The 17,778-nt window shown below is 42.6% G+C and overlaps 1 protein-coding gene across 1 annotated transcript in view; it reads right to left on the bottom strand.

The window, feature by feature from the left end:
- CADPS2 (calcium dependent secretion activator 2) overlaps positions 1-17,778 on the bottom strand; it is a 506,020-nt gene that overhangs the window by 271,931 nt on the left and 216,311 nt on the right. Inside the window, exons 12-13 of the mRNA XM_068276393.1 lie at positions 14,320-14,456; positions 10,300-10,487 (exon numbers count right to left, since the gene is read on the bottom strand). Coding sequence (XP_068132494.1) covers positions 10,300-10,487; positions 14,320-14,456 — 325 coding nt within the window. The remainder of the gene's footprint in view (positions 1-10,299; positions 10,488-14,319; positions 14,457-17,778) is intronic.

Genomic DNA, 17,778 nt, shown 5'->3' with positions numbered 1-17,778 from the left:
GCAAAATAAAAAAGACAATATGTTGCAGACAATATGTTACACAGGTTGATCCAGTTTCTTAAGGTCAATCAATACACAAAGTGCCTAAATATAAATCTAGTAATAGATACTAGATAATAAATACTAATAAAAATTGTGAGAGACCAGGTTGTATCACATGTATAGCTATAACATTGTCTCATTTGATACTTAACATAACAGACATATCAAAGTATAAACAATAAGTGGCTCTTTGCAATGCCATTCAAAAATACATTACCTTTAGTCATTCATATATTCTAAAATCTTCCCAAATTTTATGTATGGAGTTCCATTGATCATTTTGCCAGAGACCTCACAGTAAAGAATGGAATGCTTTGGCCATTTTACCAGAGAAAAGGACCTGGCTTCCTACCGGTAGTAGGGTTTCGACGAGTCCTTCAGGATGGCTTCCTCCCGAGAGGAGACTGACCCACCCCTGAAAGGAAACAGGCAATAATTAAATAATTGAACTAATCAGGCCCCAGCCCATATAAGCTCCCCCTCCTCTCTACCACACTAGTATCATACAAGATAAACCTACACCCATATACATAACATACATTAACATCTATTAATATTAGTAAAGGGTGGGTTGCAGAAGCCATCGTGAAGGACTCGTTGAAGCCCTACTACGGGTATGTAGCCGGGTCCTTCTCTCATCGTCCTTCAGGATGGCTTCCTCCCAAGAGATCAGCGAGAAGTCTTACCTCAGGGAGGGATCACAGCTTGGAGCACTTTGCGACCGAATGTTTGATCCTGGCTTGACAGGTAGTGCTTGACAAAGGTCGCATGACCAGACCAAGTCGCGGCTCTGCAGATCTGATTGAGTGAGGCGCCCAACTTCTCTGCCCACGATGTAGATAAAGATCTCGTGGAGTGTGCGTTAACACCAATCAGGGTATTCAAACTTGACTCTCTATAAACTAGAGTTATGAGATCCTTGATCCATCTGGATATCGAATTCTTAGAAACCTGTAGCCCCTTACGCTTGCCTGCGAATGCTACAAACAACTGACTACTTCTCCGCCACAGCTTAGTTCTTTCTAAATATGTCAGAACTGCTCTACATACATCCAAAGTACTTAATGCCACTTCTCTGTCATTTTTTGGATTTGTTGAAAAGGACGGTAGAACAATTTCCTGAGACCTGTGGAATGCGGATGCAACTTTAGGTAGATAGGAAGGATCAGGGTTGAAAATGATTTATCATCGTGGATGATCATATACCGTTCTTTAATGGACAGGGCCTGGATATCACTCATTCTCTTGGCCGATGTAATGGCTACCAGGAATGCAACTTTAAGTGTTACATTTCTTAAAGACACCACAGCAAGAGGTTCAAACTTCAAAGGTACTGGACATAAGGAAATTAAGAACTTTGGACAAATCCCAAGGAGGCACGAGTTTTGAAGGTGACGGTTGTGACCTAGTCACTGACTTCAAAAAATTTCAAACATGAATTACTGCCGAAAGTTGTTTGTTAAGAAAAACCGAAAGAGCAGCCACCTGTACTCGCAGTGTACTGGCGATAATCCTAAATCTACTCCATCCTGGAGGAACTACAAAATGTAACATAACCCGTTAGAGCGCACTTTCTTCCTTTGCTTCCAAGAACAAAAAACATTCCAAACTTTACAGTAGATTTGCCTAGTATCAGGCTTCCTACATTTGATCAGAGTTGTGATCACTCTCTCTGAAAACCCCTGTCTCCTCAGGATTTGCCACTCAGGATCCACGCCGTCAACTTGAACTGGTCTGTATTCGGGTGGATCTGATTCCCCTGAAATAGAAGGTCTGATCTGGACCCCAGATGCCATGGACCCCTCAGAGCTAGTCTCTGTACAAAGGGGAACCATGCTCTCCAGCCCCACCAAGGAGCTATGAACATTATTTGGGAGTTCGAGGCTTCTATGCTTTTGAGCACTTTCGGGATTAGATTGAATGGGGGAAAGGCGTACAGTAGTCCCCATGGCCATGATACTGATAGCGCATCCAGTCTGTTGGATGGGGAGGCAGGATGAAGGGAGCAATAATCTGTCAACTTTGTGTTGGCCGGAGTTGCGAACATGCCTAGTATGGGTAGTCCCCATTTCTGAACTAGTGAGTTGAATACCTCCTGGTTTAGTTCCCACTCTGACTCTATTGGTGCTCTGCTGAGTGAGTCTGCCCATCTGTTCAGCTTGCCCTGAATGTGAGCTGCTGTAAGAGAAACCAAACTGTTCTCTGAACAAGAGATCACCTCTAATGCTAACATTCTGTACCCAGGAACCTCCCAGTTTTCCGAGATACGATACAGTTACTATATTGTCTGAAAATACAATGACCTCCTTGTTCAGAATGTGAGGGGCTAGAGAGAGCAGACCCATCTGCACCGCTAACAACTCCCTGTAATTTGAAGATCTGACCTGCATTTCCATTAACCATTTCCCCTGAACCTGATGCTCCTGGCAGTGAGCCCCCCAGCCCCAACTGCTGGCATCCATGAAAACCTTTAGGGGAGATCTCTGTACCCACTGTCGACCTAACTGCAGTCTGTGAGGATTCTCCCACCATGTCAGGGACTCCAACACATAGGGCTTGATTCACTATGCGGTGCTAACCTACTTAGCACGTCTAAAGTCTTTAGGCGCGCTAACCAGGGTGCTGAGTAGGTTAGCACCGGTTTTCTCAATCAGATCGCGCGCTAAGTACCGCGCGCAAAGTTTTACGCGCGCAAATTCCTATGCGCGCGCTAACTCCCATAGGCTTTAATGGGCACTTCGCGCGGAGCGCTCTGTGCAGTGCGCGCGTAAAGTTTTGCGCGTGAAAAGCTCGTTTAGACGAGCTAAGGGGGTTTGCACAGGCGTGCTAACAGTTAGCACCGCTTTGTGAATCAAGCCCATAGTCTGGAACTGCAACCTGTCTGTCCAGTGAAGCCTGTGTGCTGTCCCAAGTGCTCAGTAGCCAAGTCTGTAGTGTCCGAGTGTGAGCCTGGGCCCACTCTATTACTGGAATGGCTGACGTCATTAGTCCTAATAGTGACATAACCTCCCTGATTGGCACTGTCTGCTCTGATCTGAACTGTCGCAATCTTACCAGCAATCTTGCTGCCTTGTTCTGTGGAAGAAACACTTTCTCCTGTTCTGTGTCCCACAGTAGTAGTAGTTAAAATTAAATTTTGGGTTGGCAGCAAGTTGGACTTCTCCTTGCTTATCAGCCACCCCAGGTCCGAAAGGACCTGAACAGAAAAATGTAGATCCCTGTGTCCGCTACAGAGTCTGCTAGAAATCCGCTACAGAGTCCGCTACAGAGTCTGCTAGAAATAAAAAGTCGTTTAGGTAAGGGAGAACCCTTACATTGTGGAGATGGAGAAAGGCCGCTGCCTCTGCTACAATCTCTATATATATACTCGGGGGGCCGAGGATATTCCGAAAGGAAGAGCTCGGTACTGATAGTGGCAAACACTGTCACCGAACCGTACTGCGAATCTTAGATACCCTTGGTACCGAGGATGAATTGGTACATTCAGATCTACGCGTCTTCGAGATTGATATTTGCCATAAAGGCGCCGGGCCATATCAGATTTCGGACTGAGGCGATGTTCTCCATGCGGAAGTGTTTCTCCACAATGTAAGGGTTCAGAGGTTTCAGATTTAAAATCATCCGAAACTTTCCCGAGGGTTTTTTGATTATAAAAACCCTCAAGTTAAATCCCTTGAAGTGGTCCTCTATTGGTACCCTCTGGATTACATTTTGGGATAGTAGAGTCGTCACTGAGTCTAGCAAGGCATGTGCCTTGTGTGGGTCTTTGGAGGTCCCTGTTACAAGTCTGCTGGGGGGAGTTCGGGACTGAAACTCCAGCTTGTACCCATTCTTTATAAGGTCTAATTTGAACTGGCTGGACGTAATCTTTTCCCAAGCTGGAAAAAAAGAAAGAAGTTTCCCCCCGACCTGAGGCTGTCACTTGTCAGGTTTGGGTGTGCTGGGATTCCTTGACTTGTTGAACAAGGAGGATTTTCCCTTACTGGAGTTATAGGTCCACCTTCTGGACTGACTCTGGTTTCTCCCCCAGTTCTTTTGTTCTGGTAAGGACCCCTGTTCTGAAAGGGTTTACGAACTGGCTTCTTTTTCTTATCTGGGAACTTTTTGGCCTTATCTGAGGATCTCTCAAGTACTGCTTCCAGATCCCTTCCAAAAAGTAATTCACCCTGGAATTCCATTGCACCGAGTTTATGCTTGGAACCCAGATCACCTTTCCCATGTATTGAGCCAAATAGCCCTGCAGGCTGAATTGATCAAGGTCACAGTCTTAGCTGCAGCTCTGAGGCTGCATCTGCTAAAAAGACCACTGTCTTAACTATCACAGACAAGGAAGACAATATTTTCTCATGGGGAGTACCCTCCACTAAATGCTTCTTAAGACGTATATTATTTATTTATTTATTGTATTTATAAAGCGCCAACATATTACGCAGCGCTGGACAATAAATAGGGATACATACAATATTTAGGGGTGACATACAGCAAAATGACAATACCTGAATACAAGAAAGACCAGACCATGCAGCACAGTATGAGTACAAGGTAATGCTTAGTCACTAGAGGGGAGCATGGAGCTTAGGCAAGTTAGGTTCACTCAGATGCATAGCATGGGTTCACAGTAATGAAGGTGCATTATCAGGTAGGACACAAAAGGAGGAGGACCCTGCCCAAAGGCTTACAATCTAGAGGGAGAGGTAAGGACACGGAAGGTAGGGGACCAGAGTTCAGCTGTGGGTTTTGAGCACTTGTGAGGGGTAGTAGGCCAGAGTAAAAAGGTGAGTTTTGAGGGCTTTCTTGAAGATGTTGAAGGAGGGGGCTGCCCTAATGGGTGGAGGTAGGGAGTTCCATAGTGTTGGAGCAGCTCTTGAGAAGTCCTGGAGGCGTGCATGGGACTGGGTGATGCGGGGGGCGGCTAGGCGAAGTTCATTGGAAGAGCGGAGTGAGTGGCTAGGTGTGTACCTCTGAGTAAGATCGGAAATGTAGGTTGGACAGGTTTTGTGGACAGATTTGTAGGTCAGACACAGTATCTTGAATCTGATTCTGGACTGGAAAGGAAGCCAGTGGAGGGATTCAAGGAGGGGATCCGCCGTGGTGGAGCGATGGGAGCAGTGGATAATTCTGGCTGCCGCATTCATGATGGACTGCAGTGGGGCTGTTCGGGTCATGCAGTGGGGCTGTTCGGGTCATAGGGAGACCAGACAGCAGCCACTTATCCAGGTTTCTGGCCAAACAGAGGATGTGGCAGGCTTAAATGAAAAGGAAACTGAATCCCAGGCCCTCTAAAGTTTCAGCCTTTTTATCCATAGGATTTTTCAAGTTGCCAATATCCTCAAATGAAAGGTTAGTCCCTCTGGAATACTGCGCCAGAGGAGCGTCAAGCCTTGGACATTTGGCCCATGGAACCTGATCTTCCTCCTTAAAGAGGAAACATCTCTTGAAAGACCTAGGAATGAACAATTTCCTTTCTGGATCTTTCCACTGTGATGAGATAATGTGCTTAATAGCGGAATGTACAGGGAAGCGTTTAGTTAGCTGACCCTCCAACCCTCTATAAATCTCGTCTTGCGCAGAGGTCATTGGTGCGGTCTCAGGAATCTGTTCAGAGTCATAAATGGCCTTTAATAATTCCAAAGTATCCTCAGCACTATACAAGTACTGTGAGGTTCTAAAAGGACTAGACTCAGGAGATACATCAGAGTCCCTGGCCTCCCCCTCCTCCATGAACTCCTCATCCTCTTCCTCCGATATTGTCTTTATACCCCCTATCTGAGAATCCCCTCCAGGTAACTGAGCAGGAGGTAAACTCTGCGATAGAGGCTGAGACGCAAAACCAGATAACACATTATCAAATGATTGTAACTGAGTTTGTCTACCCTTAAAAGAAGGTATCCCTGACACACCAGGAAACTGACTGTCTTCAATGGGGGATAGCTGCTGAGCCCCCTGCGGCTCAGATACAAGCTGCACTGGAGCCGGAAGGACTGACCTTAATGCAGCAAATGTAGTAGCCAGTTCAGCCTTCATAGCATTCATAAGGTCTAACATGGCTCTATTGGTAGCATTTGTATCAACAGGGGTAGATGAGGTAGAAGCCTGTTTAGCTATGCAATCTACACATTGCAATCTCTTATACCCCGATGGTAAATTAGCATCACATTTCCTACACTTTTTATCAGAGTGCTTCACCACCTGAAAAAACACAAACAAACAACCTTCATAAGATAACATAAAGCTAGACTATCTTGAGGGAGAGGAGAGGAGTCACAGTACCTGTGGAGCATTCACAGCCTGCTCAGGTGCATCCACGGACTGCATAACAGCTTCAGGTACAGCTTCCGATTGCTCCATGCTGTCCATCCAACTTAGCATGTGTGTAGTAATCCACGCCTTTAAACTAGCGCACATCAGGGCCAGCACCGCCTCCCCTGATGACATTAGCCAGCAAACGCTATCTGCTGCCCAATCCGCATCCTGCGGATTAATATTCTGGTGCTTCCCAGCTGGCGTGGTACCGCCCTCTATGCCTCCTCCCACTTAGTCACCTCCGAACACAGAAGACGCCAATCGCACGTGAAGAAATGTCCTCCTCCTATAGGCGGGCCGTCCGCCTATCGGTGACTACTATGTCATGCCGGGAGGAGGGTCTAGGCGCCGCAACATCATTGACAGACACGCTGAATGCGGAAGATGCCGTGCCGCACATAGGGCAGCCTGAGCTTTCTCTGAAAATCCCGACCAGGTACACATGCATTTAAAAGCGTCCCCAGACGCTACCCATGCTGCAGGGAGACGGCAGCTTCACCCCGCAGGGCTCCAGAAGGCAAATAGCCAAAGAGTAATTATATCACAATACTTGGCCATCTAGAATTTTCACACAAAAAAAATCACCTGCAGCCAGAAAAACACATAGAAAATGAACACTCTCAATCATAGACAGGTGCCACACAGGCTCCCCCATCCTCAGTGTCCCTAACAGCCTGTAGTCCTCGGGTGAAGGGAAACAGTCAAAAAACTAGTGTGGTAGAGAGGAGGGGAACTTATATGGGCTGGGGCCTGATTAGTTCAATTATTTAATTATTGTCGGTTTCCTTTCAGGGGTGGGTCAGTCTCCTCTTGGGAGGAAGCCATGATTATAGAAATGTCCTCTTAACAGAACTGTACAAACAACTCTTGTATACATAAAACTGGAGTCCGTCCGACATATTGATGCCCCCCAAAAGAAGTCAGGGAGGGGTATTTTCATATATAATGGATTTGGGTTTTTGTACTCAATTTATAACATATGTTATTGTAATTTAATGGCTTTTCAATTTTTTCTTAGTTTTATGAAAATAAAAAGTGCATGTACTAGGTAGGTTTTTTTTCTTTACAGTACAGATAAGGAAAACACACATACACACCAAATACACCGCCACATATGCATTTCCCTTTTTCTCCAAGTTGATATCTTCACACCTTGTCAATAAAATGCCTTTTAAACTCCCATCAAGCAAAAAACAAAACAAAAAAACAAAACACAAAATCAATGTAAAAGTACTTTTTCTACTACATTTGGTACCTTCTTTAATTGTAAAATGCTGAAAGGGTATTTTTAAGAGCAGATAAAAGATTATCACTTAGGAGCAAACTTAGGAGAAAAAGTGAATTGCATATGGGCCACCGTATTCCAGGTCAGAATTTGCTTTGAAATTAAATTAGTATAGTTGTATTTATATTTTTTTCATATATCCACAAAGTAATCCATTGAGGCTGTATCCATGTAGATGTTGAAGAGTAAGAGAGCTCCAGTTAGGCAAGTTTTCATATAACCATTACAGCCAGTTGGATGGCAGTAGCTAGAGAAAAGGAGAAGTATGGCTAGGTTATGTAAAAAAAAGAACAATCAGAAAGCCCTATGCATGGCCAGTTTTCACATGGCCAAAGCATTGTATGATTTATGTTACCGCAGAATAATGAGCTGCCAGCGAGCAATGCATTTCTCTGGTTCATGGGTCCTACTTCTGATTATAACTGAAGATTCCAAGGCCATTTCCACCCACATATGTTTGTTTCTCAACTGTCACAGCAAGCATATCAGTGTGGAAGGACCATGACTCCAGTCACCTTCTCTTTTTTTTATAAACAATATCTATAATAAACAATAATGGCTATGCAACAAGCAGCTGACTGAAGCTACAGTGAATTAGAATCTAATAACTAAATAAAACAGAAAAGGATAGTAAATCTGAAAATTCCCTCCTCCCCATCCCTGGTTACTTGCCCTTTCCCCCAAAGACTGGATAGTAAATAACAGAAAGCTTTTTTAGTCTAAACAGTTTTGTGTTATGCAAATGCACATGGTGCATGTATTCGCTCAGTTAGAGGAAAAAAAAAAACAGAATAGCAAGAAAAAAATAATAAAATATTTTCATGGAAAAAAATGAATTTAAAAACCGGTTTCACTCAAGCCCCTCACATCTAAGTCAAACATAAAGAAAAGGAAGGAGAAAAATTTCGACATGTAACCCATTAATTTTACCGCATCTTATTGATATATAAAAGTGAAAAATAGGTAAAGAGACTGAAGAGGACCTCCAGTTAACCCTTCTGACACTGTATTTCCAGGCGGTCTCTAGTAGTGTCAGTGAAACTGATATGGGTCATAGCAAATTAAAAGAATAAAACAGTCAACTTTGTTGTGCTTGTAAATTTGGTGCTTTGCCATGACCCGTTGAATTATTATTTTGCTCTCTATGGCTACTGTGGGTCGTACTTTTGGAGGAAGTGATGGTTGAAAATGTTTTGCTGATAGACGGATATATGCAGAAATGATGATCTGTCTATTGATGAAATCTCAACCCATTCACGACTTGCTATGTTCCTACTGACTATTTATTACCCAGGTTGGGCAGAGCACTGACAGGAAAGGTGGTGTTTGTCATTATTTCATCGCTCAATTGTCTGGATAGGACCCTAGTGTGAAATATATTACCACTTGGCATTGAGACAGGAGGCACACTTGTCCATTTTTGTGCGTGGTTTCTGCACAGAAAAATGCATTTCAACTGAGAACGTATGTTAATCAATGGGCTAGTTCACACTTAAAGTGGACCCAAATTAAAAATACAATGTATTTTCTAAATTATAATAATAAATAGCAGCCTTTTTTCAGCTGCATGATGACCAATATAAAATATTTTACATTTATTGGAGAAACCCCTCCCTTCCTTTCAAATTGCCGGGACAGACTCCGGCAAAATGCTGGAGTAGGTCGTGTCCGGCAATGGAGGAATTGCAAATGGCTACCACCTGTTTAGCCCTAGTTATGAAAAGAGAAGGGTGAAAAGCATGCACTGAAATGCTCATAGGCTTGAAGGAGTGTTTATTTATCTTTGTATGTGTCAGAGTGGGGCAACTAAATATTTTGAATTAAAAAAAAATGTTAGGTTTGGGGCCGCTTTAAATTTTTTCACATGCAAAAATATTCCTGCAGCATAATTCTGCATAGGGTGTGTATTTTCTCTAGCAGTTACATTATCTGCTGTTAAAAAAATGCACGTTTTTCTGCATAAAAATGCACATGGTGTGCAGAATAACACGACAAGAAAGATGAGAAATGTGCAACCCCTGCCTCAATGCAACAGACATATCTCAAACGTCTGGGGACCATTGAACTGACAAATTTTCACTTTTGACCAGCGTTCCACTTCAACTTTCATCTCTAAAAGGATTTCAAAATCACATACCCTACACCAGGGGTGCCCATTAGGTAGATCGCGATCTACCGGTAGATCGCGAAGGCCTTCATGGTAGATCCCGACCCCACTACATTTTCCATTCTGTATATACAAATGTGCTCCTAAAATTGTACATAGGTAGATCACTTTGACTTGCTAATTTTTAAAAGTAGCTCACAAGCCGAAAAAGTGTGGGCACCTCTGCCCTACACAGTGCAACTGAAAAGGGGTCCAGCACAGCGGAAATCGCAAATGAAAAAACAACATAGTAGGCATATTGGTCTATGGGCAATCATTTAGTGTTGTGAAGTGCCAACACACCAGCGTTTCTACTGTTCAAAAATAATAGTCTGCAAGCACTGCAGCGTACATAACATTGCTTTGTTCAACAGGTGTAAAATTAATTGTTATTACTATCGATAAAATTATGAAAAATCCCATTCTGCATTCCTTATAAGAGAACTAACGTGTATGTGTAAAGAGTATTTCTGGAACCCTACAATTAGGATTGGTGAGAGATAAACATCTATGTTGTGAATACCTGTTTCCATGAACATGAGAAGCACAGAAAGCAAAGCTATAATGAAGAAGTGTTGGGTCAATCACAGAACCAGTTTCAGCATTGTCAATCAACTCCTTCAGATAGCAGAGATGACGATGGCAGCCACGGACTCCATATCGAAAACAGTACTCATCTAGGACAAACACCTGTCCGGGACTAAACCAACCCTAAACATAAAAGGGAAAACAAAAAGTAAACAGGCAGTTAGCAGAAAAAAGGTGGCTAAAAGTAACTGTATCAATCACATTATTCCGCTGCCCAGCCACGATGTCTGGGACTCCCTGTATTTTCCGGTGTCCTCCTTTGTCTCGTGTTCTCCTCTCCACCTGTGCTCCCCATGCAGAGCTATTAGCAGCGGAAGCGGAGTATATCTCACCTGATCCGTGGGTGCCTGTGGCGATCGGTGACGTATCCTCTCCCTCACTGTTTCCAGGGATAAGAAAGGAGGACACAGGGACACAAAGGGGCACGGAGGAGGACACAAAGGGGCATGGAGGAGGACACAATGGGCACAATAGAGGAGACAGGGGGACAATAGAGAAAACAAGAAAACACAAAGGGGAACAGAGGAGGAAACAAGGGGGACAATGTAGGGCACAGGGGGACAGAAAGGGGCATGGAGGACACAATGGAACAAAGGATGACAAAACACCACACAAAGGGACATGGAGAAGGACAAAAGGGGTCAGAGGACACAAGGGGGACATAATAATTGGGGCAGAGAATATCCACAAGGTGTGCCTGCACCATGGATGCTCAGGTTTAGTATATTTTTTTCTCTTTGTTTTTGTCCTCTAAACCTAGGTGCGTCTTTTGGTCAGGAGCATCTTATGGTCCAAAAATATAGTAACTTTTCTAGCTCATTAGCTGTATAAACTACTCCAACCCTGCTGCACCTAATTAATATCTGTGGGTGATAAAGGGCATTCAGCCCAAAGCTTGGCTTAAAGAGAGTCTGAAGCCAAATAAATTGGTTCTTTTCATTGCCCCTTTGTGTTAAGCATTAAGATCAAAGCTAATTTGCCGCAACACCGCGGCAGAACAAGGTATTTATTCCCCCAAAATCCCGGGGCAAAATTCCACAACTTTACAGGTCATGGATTTTGCTGCCCGGGGGAGGCAGAACTTTGCGCTGTAGCTCTGCCTCCAGTCCAGTGAATCTCCGCCAATCTCTGCCTCTCCCCGCCCTTCTCAGTGAAAGAAGACAGAGGGGCGGGGAGAGGCAGAGATCAGCTGAGATTGACTGGAGCAGAGACAGAGCTACTGCGCAAAGCTCTGCCTCCCCCAGGAAGCAAACAGAGAATTTTGCATCAGGGATTTCGGAAGGATAAATAACTCATTCTGCCATGGGAATGCAGTGAATCAGCTTTGATTTTAATGCTCAACATAAATAGGCAATAAAAAGAGCTAATTTATTTGGCTTCAGTCTCTCTTAGAGATTTTTAAGCTATTGAAAAATCTCCTAGATAAGCTTATAAAATAACAATACTTTGGTTTTTGACATTCTGATTTACTGTAACATCAGCCATCCAGACAATTTCATTTTTCAGCTGTTCACATTTGTCAATGGCAGGTGATTTTAGAATGGTTATTGCAGATTCCGCCTCATGAGTTAAAGCACTACTAAACCCAAAACTGAATTTTTCCAAATCTAAAAGCATAGTTAAGATCTGTTTTGCAGCAGTACTTGCCTGCATCAGTACTCCCAACTATATAGTTACAGGACCCCAGCATGGAATGGTTTTCTGTTCAGAAATTGAACTCCTGAAATCCTGTTTCCTGTGAACAAGACTGTGCCAGCATAGTGACACATGCACCCATCCATCTCATGTGCACAAAACAGGAGTACAGAACTGGTGGGCACTGGGCAATAAGCTGAGCACCTAAAGAAACAAATAAGCAAACTATTTCTATGCTATACCCTCTTCCCAATTTGCAACAACTTTTTTCCCCTTTCAATGCATCCAATGGACACAGAGGTGGAGGAACTTAGGGTGGAATCTGGAAACCCACATCAAAAATAATGGGACTCCTAGATGTCTGCCCTCGCCCCTTTGATTAAGCATAGGGATGACTGCAGATCTGTCACCTATTCAAAAACAGTTGAAAGTAAAAGAAAAAAAAAATATGCATATACTTTAAAAAATTTTTTTTAAAAAAAAAACAAAAAAAACAAAATGAAGCAAGAGAGGAAAGATGCTTAATGTCCATCACCATAATCCAATCAATATGAGGGTTCTAAACAGAGGAGAGGAGATACTATGACCACGAAGGTGGTTCTACCAGGGTGAGGCCTATCCATCCATCTACAGCTGAGGCCCTGCGATTTCCCCAAATGCGGGAAAACGCGACTGCATTATTTAGCATAATCTAATTTCACTGAAGAAGGGCATCATAGCACATACATCCAAAAAGGACATGTGGAAATGTGGGTGCTAAGTGAAGTCACTGCTAGAATATCGGCAATATTACCAATATACTACTTTTGGGGCCTGGATAATGCCAAAAGTAGGTAATTTTACCAATATTCTGCTATCACTAACTAATCTACCTCTTACACGAACATACCCTTACCTACACCTAGCGCCCCCCCCCCCCCCCCATCATTTTTTAAACTGGTAAAATGACATTTTTCTGTGGTACATTGAGGGTACAGAGGGACAGAGGTGACCGGGGGGGGGGGGGTGGGGGGACACTGGAGGTACAGGAGGGCATTGCAAAAGTTCAGGTGACAGACATGGCACAGTGTTTTGACCTACAGATTAAGAATGAACCTACAGTTTTACGAGACTATCTTGTTCGTTAACTGGGGACTACCTGTATTCCCAATGTGAGGTCCAGCTACATAATAGCTGAACCCCATGCACTGATAACTTACCATCGCCACTGTTATTGGTCCCTTCACTGCTATCTGCTCCGCCATCTCCAGCCACTGCCATTGGGCCCTTCACCACTATCTTCTCCGCCATCTCTCTCCTTCAATTATGTGGCAAAGAGTGCTTCATCTACAGCCGAGGCCTCCGATGCCTGAATTGTGCACTTGGCACTGCTGTAGCCAGAATTAACATTGCTACATATGGCAGCAACCAAATTTCCAAGCCACCACGAAACATGCCATTTCGATCACATCAGCCAAATCTCCAGAAGGTGATGTCGACCCCCACAAAAAGTCCAGCAGGACATAATCACTGGGACATTTATGCATGAGGTGCAGTTTTTAGAGAAGTAAGCACCAATTTTAAGTTAGATTGGGGGGGGGGGGGGTGAGAGATAGGGAGACTAAAAGATGTAAAAATGTAGATAAGCTTTAAACAACATGAAGAATAAAAAATGTACACTGTGGACAAATGCATACACAATACTTAATTAAAGCACGTAAGTAAATCAAGAATCAATACAAAAATGAAATAAACAGTATGAATAAAATGATCCAAATCAGGTGTCATGAAACTAGTCAAAAAGAATATACTGTGTAAAGTAAACATATTAGTTCAGTAACATATACACCAAATAATAATACGAATGAAACAAAAAAGCTACAAAAATTCAAACAAAAAAAGATTTCAAATAAATTACAGGGTCTTTGTATGAACAGATGCTAACATAATTTCACAATTGTCTGACTATAATTGTTTCTATGATTTGTTTTTCCTCAGTTTTAACACATAATTACATCATATCCTGTCACAAGCCTAACAAACTAATGGTAGATTAATAAATAACCCGCTATTAAGTCTCCCACCTTTATTTTGCTTTAGGATATAATTTACTCCTTGAAGGCCTTTTAATCCCCATTTCAGTGATGTTCAGAGTCTATTCTGCTATTGAGTGGCACAGCAGCAATCTTCGAGTGTATAATTTTCAGATTTGAGGCCTATCGATTGAAAACCTTTATCCCAAACCCTAGCACACTTGAAGGGAAGTTTTGTGAGAATTCCCACTTTGTAAGAACTATTTCTCACTTCATTATATATTGCCATCGTACATTCAAGTACTTACCAAACAAGAATAGGAATCATTTATCCTGTGTTCTAACGTTTGCTGCTGTAGCACTTTGAAGAGTGAGGCATGGTCATATCTGCAGGGATTAGCAGAAATAAACTCATCCATTCCATGTCTCTGGCAGCGATCTGTGTCTGTTCAAAGAAAGAAAAAGGCATTTTACAATACATAGTCCCCATAAGATAGATCTGAAAAATTGTATTACTTTTATGCCTTTTTCATGCGCACTTCATTTCAAAAACTGATCAACACAGAGACTACAGCTTAATTCACTGACAACTTGATGATATGACCTTCATGCATTTCTAAGCACTTAGCAAACATCCAATCTAAAAAGAAAATGGCCAGAAAAAAAGCTACAATATTGCACATTTCCACCCTTCCATTGTTCTCCCCAGGAATATGTCTAAGGCAGCACAAACAACATAATAAAAAAAACACATTCATTACAACTAGCAATCCTCTTTCCAAATGGCAAACTAGAGCAGAAATGAACATGTTAGCAAAAGGTAGGTCACTTCCAGTCTTTGTTTTGTGCAATGCTTTTCATGAGACGAACCTTGGTAGAGTAAATGGAAGTGTTGAGCATAGCGACAAGAAAATAATTTATAACCTTCAAGCTAAAGCATAAAAAGAAAACCGAGCATCACGTCTGACAATACCCATCTTCCTCATACTATAATGTCCCAAAGGGCAGTTGAAGGACCATGCATATTGCTCTTCACAGATGCATCTTTCAACGCCTTTAGACCCCGCGGGTTTATCAGAAGACAAGCTGTTCTGATTGCTTTCGTTAATGGTATGTTTTGTTACAAACATCCTTCTGAATTATCTAGCACATATAGATAGTAAAAGCCAAGAGGTTTCAGCAATCCAACAGAACACTGGCTCAGTTTGATACCAAAGTTCATTTTGGGTGAGCAATCCAGTTAGAATGGTCCCGTACAAAGGAGCTCACAGCTCTTTGTTCCCTAAAATTTAAATGACTATCTTTTTATGTTAGTTACTGCAAATGTACTATCCTAAATGCACTGTTGAGATACAACAGGCTACTAACCTGAGGTTTCTAAAGGAAGCAACACAAAGACTTATTGATCAAAGCCAATTACAGAATCCAGGCCCTCATAAAACTCCATATTGATCTGTGGCCATGATGCTAACATAATCAGTCACATTGAGGAATTTAGGCCCAGATTATATTGATCTGTGTCAAGTTCAACAGCCAACTACATTTGCAGACGGAAGAATTATTTCATTCAAGCTGAAAGAAGTGCAGCTTCAGATACGTATTAGATTTCCTTACCAATTCTAATCATTCAGCTTCGCACTACCAAAGCAAAAATCATTTTCATTTGGTAGACTCCACAAGCAAAATTCAAATCACAACATACAGTACACAACTGGTGTTGATGTGATAGTGTGTTTATGTGTGTATGTATTTAAGTGTGTTTATGTGTGTATGTATTTAAGTGTGTTTAAAATGATTAAACCAAGTCTAAAATTAAGCCAAATCTTACTAATAATAAATGAATATAAATAGTGTATAAAAGCAAAGTGGTGAACAAAACGCCTTTTTCAGGAGTCAAATGCTGGTTAACTACAATACAGTACATCTTGTTTCATGGAAGCTGCAATGATTCTAAGTTGCAGACCTGGATTTACATGACAGGAGCCTGTAGGCACAGATGTCCTGGCACCCTAGACTTCGCTCTCCATGCACCTACAAACCTTCACCGAAACAACATCACACCACAAGTGTGCTGGCTGGCACAGCTGTCACTTATCCCTTAGTTTCCTTGCCCCTCATAGTTAACTACAGATGGCCCTTAGTATTATTTAGCCAGAGCTAGCCTCAGTTTTAAGTAGCTAGAGGTGCCCCTGACTGAAGTGGTCAGTGGAATGCTGAGAACCTCTGCATAGGTCAGGAGGTAGGGAGGCACTTGGGGAGGGGAGTGAGCTGCCTTTCTACCATCAGGTGCCTGTAGGCATGTGCCTGCAGTGCCTTATGGTAACTCCGACCCTGCTAAGTTGCATGCAATTTGTATGCAACCTCGGTACATTTGAATCTCATCGCCTCTCTGTTCCATCAGAAGTGAACATGTGACTCCCAAAGTGAGAAGTAGAACAGTCTAAATTTCTCAGCATTACAAAACAAAACCTGGCTGAAGGTGGTGGCAAAGATGGCAACAGAGGCAGAGCAAAAGGCAATACATGGTAACCGTTAGCACATTTATTTCTTGGCGCCATTGTTCTCCACACACCGAATCCATATACATTTTTATGCACAAGAAAAAAAACAACAGATTTTTACATTTGGAAATTGTGGCAAGATTAATACTTTTCATTTACACTAAACATGTATGCTTCCAGAATCAAACAATTATAATTTTAGGTTTAGTTAAGCTTTGATGCCTTAAAGTGGACCCAAATTAAAAATACAAGATTACAGAAATAAAATCCATTTTCTAAATTATAATAATAAATAGCAGCCTTTTTTCAGCTACATGATGACAAATATAAAATAGTTTACATTTATTGGAGGAACCCCTCCCTTCCTTTCATATTGCCGGCAAATAATCCGGCAAACTGGTGGAGTAGATGGTGTCTAGCAAAGGAGGAATTGCTAATGGCTGCCACCTGTATAACCCTAGTTATGCAAAGAGGAGGGTGAAAAGCATGCACTGAAATGCTCATAGGATTGAAGGAGTGTTTATTTATATTTGTATGTGTCAGAGTGGTGCAACTAAATATTTTGAATTAAAAAAATGTTTGGTTTGGGTCCGCTTTAATAAAAAATGCAATATACTTCCATTATATATTTAGCCATCATATTAAAATACTGGCATATCTACCCAACAAGGTACAATATAAGCCATTACAAATGCTGCAGTATTTGATGATCTCGGCTTAAATGTGTTCTGAAGCCAGACCAAAGCAGAGGCTGGAGAGGCGCCAGCCTCTGGGCGCAGTGCCGTGAGCGTGCATTCCTCTCTTCTACATGCCTGGCTTCCTGCCCACCTCCTCTCCGATCTCTATCCCTGCCTGCTCTCCTATAGCTTAATGAACAAGTTCCCGTTTGACCTGGCGCCTTCCATCCTCCCACTTGTGTCATCAAAAGCCAGCACCCTGCATTGTTATCACAGAGTTGTTTAGTCTGTTGCTATGCAACTGCAGGAAGCCGGGTTTCACTTCAATAGACATGGTGCCTGCTTCCTGCAGTGTAGGCCAGAAGGAGGAGAGCAGCCCCAAGCCCCCAACTTTAATTTGCTGAACTGGCTGGGGGTGACCATGTGATTTAGTTTCAGGAGGTTGGGTCAAATCGGGATTAATCGCAGAGGACAGAAGGCAGCAGTGATTGAGTGGCTGTGTGTGACAGAGAAAGATGACATTTCCTGCATGTTGTATATAACAGGGTTCAGTGCTACAAAATGATCTCAGATCTCCAGAGCTGTGTGT

Source organism: Hyperolius riggenbachi, chromosome 3 (genome assembly GCF_040937935.1).
Source record: "Hyperolius riggenbachi isolate aHypRig1 chromosome 3, aHypRig1.pri, whole genome shotgun sequence".
NCBI classification, from domain to species: domain Eukaryota; kingdom Metazoa; phylum Chordata; class Amphibia; order Anura; family Hyperoliidae; genus Hyperolius; species Hyperolius riggenbachi.
The sequence above is the reverse complement of the archived record's forward strand: the minus strand, read 5'-3'. Positions and strand labels throughout refer to the sequence as shown.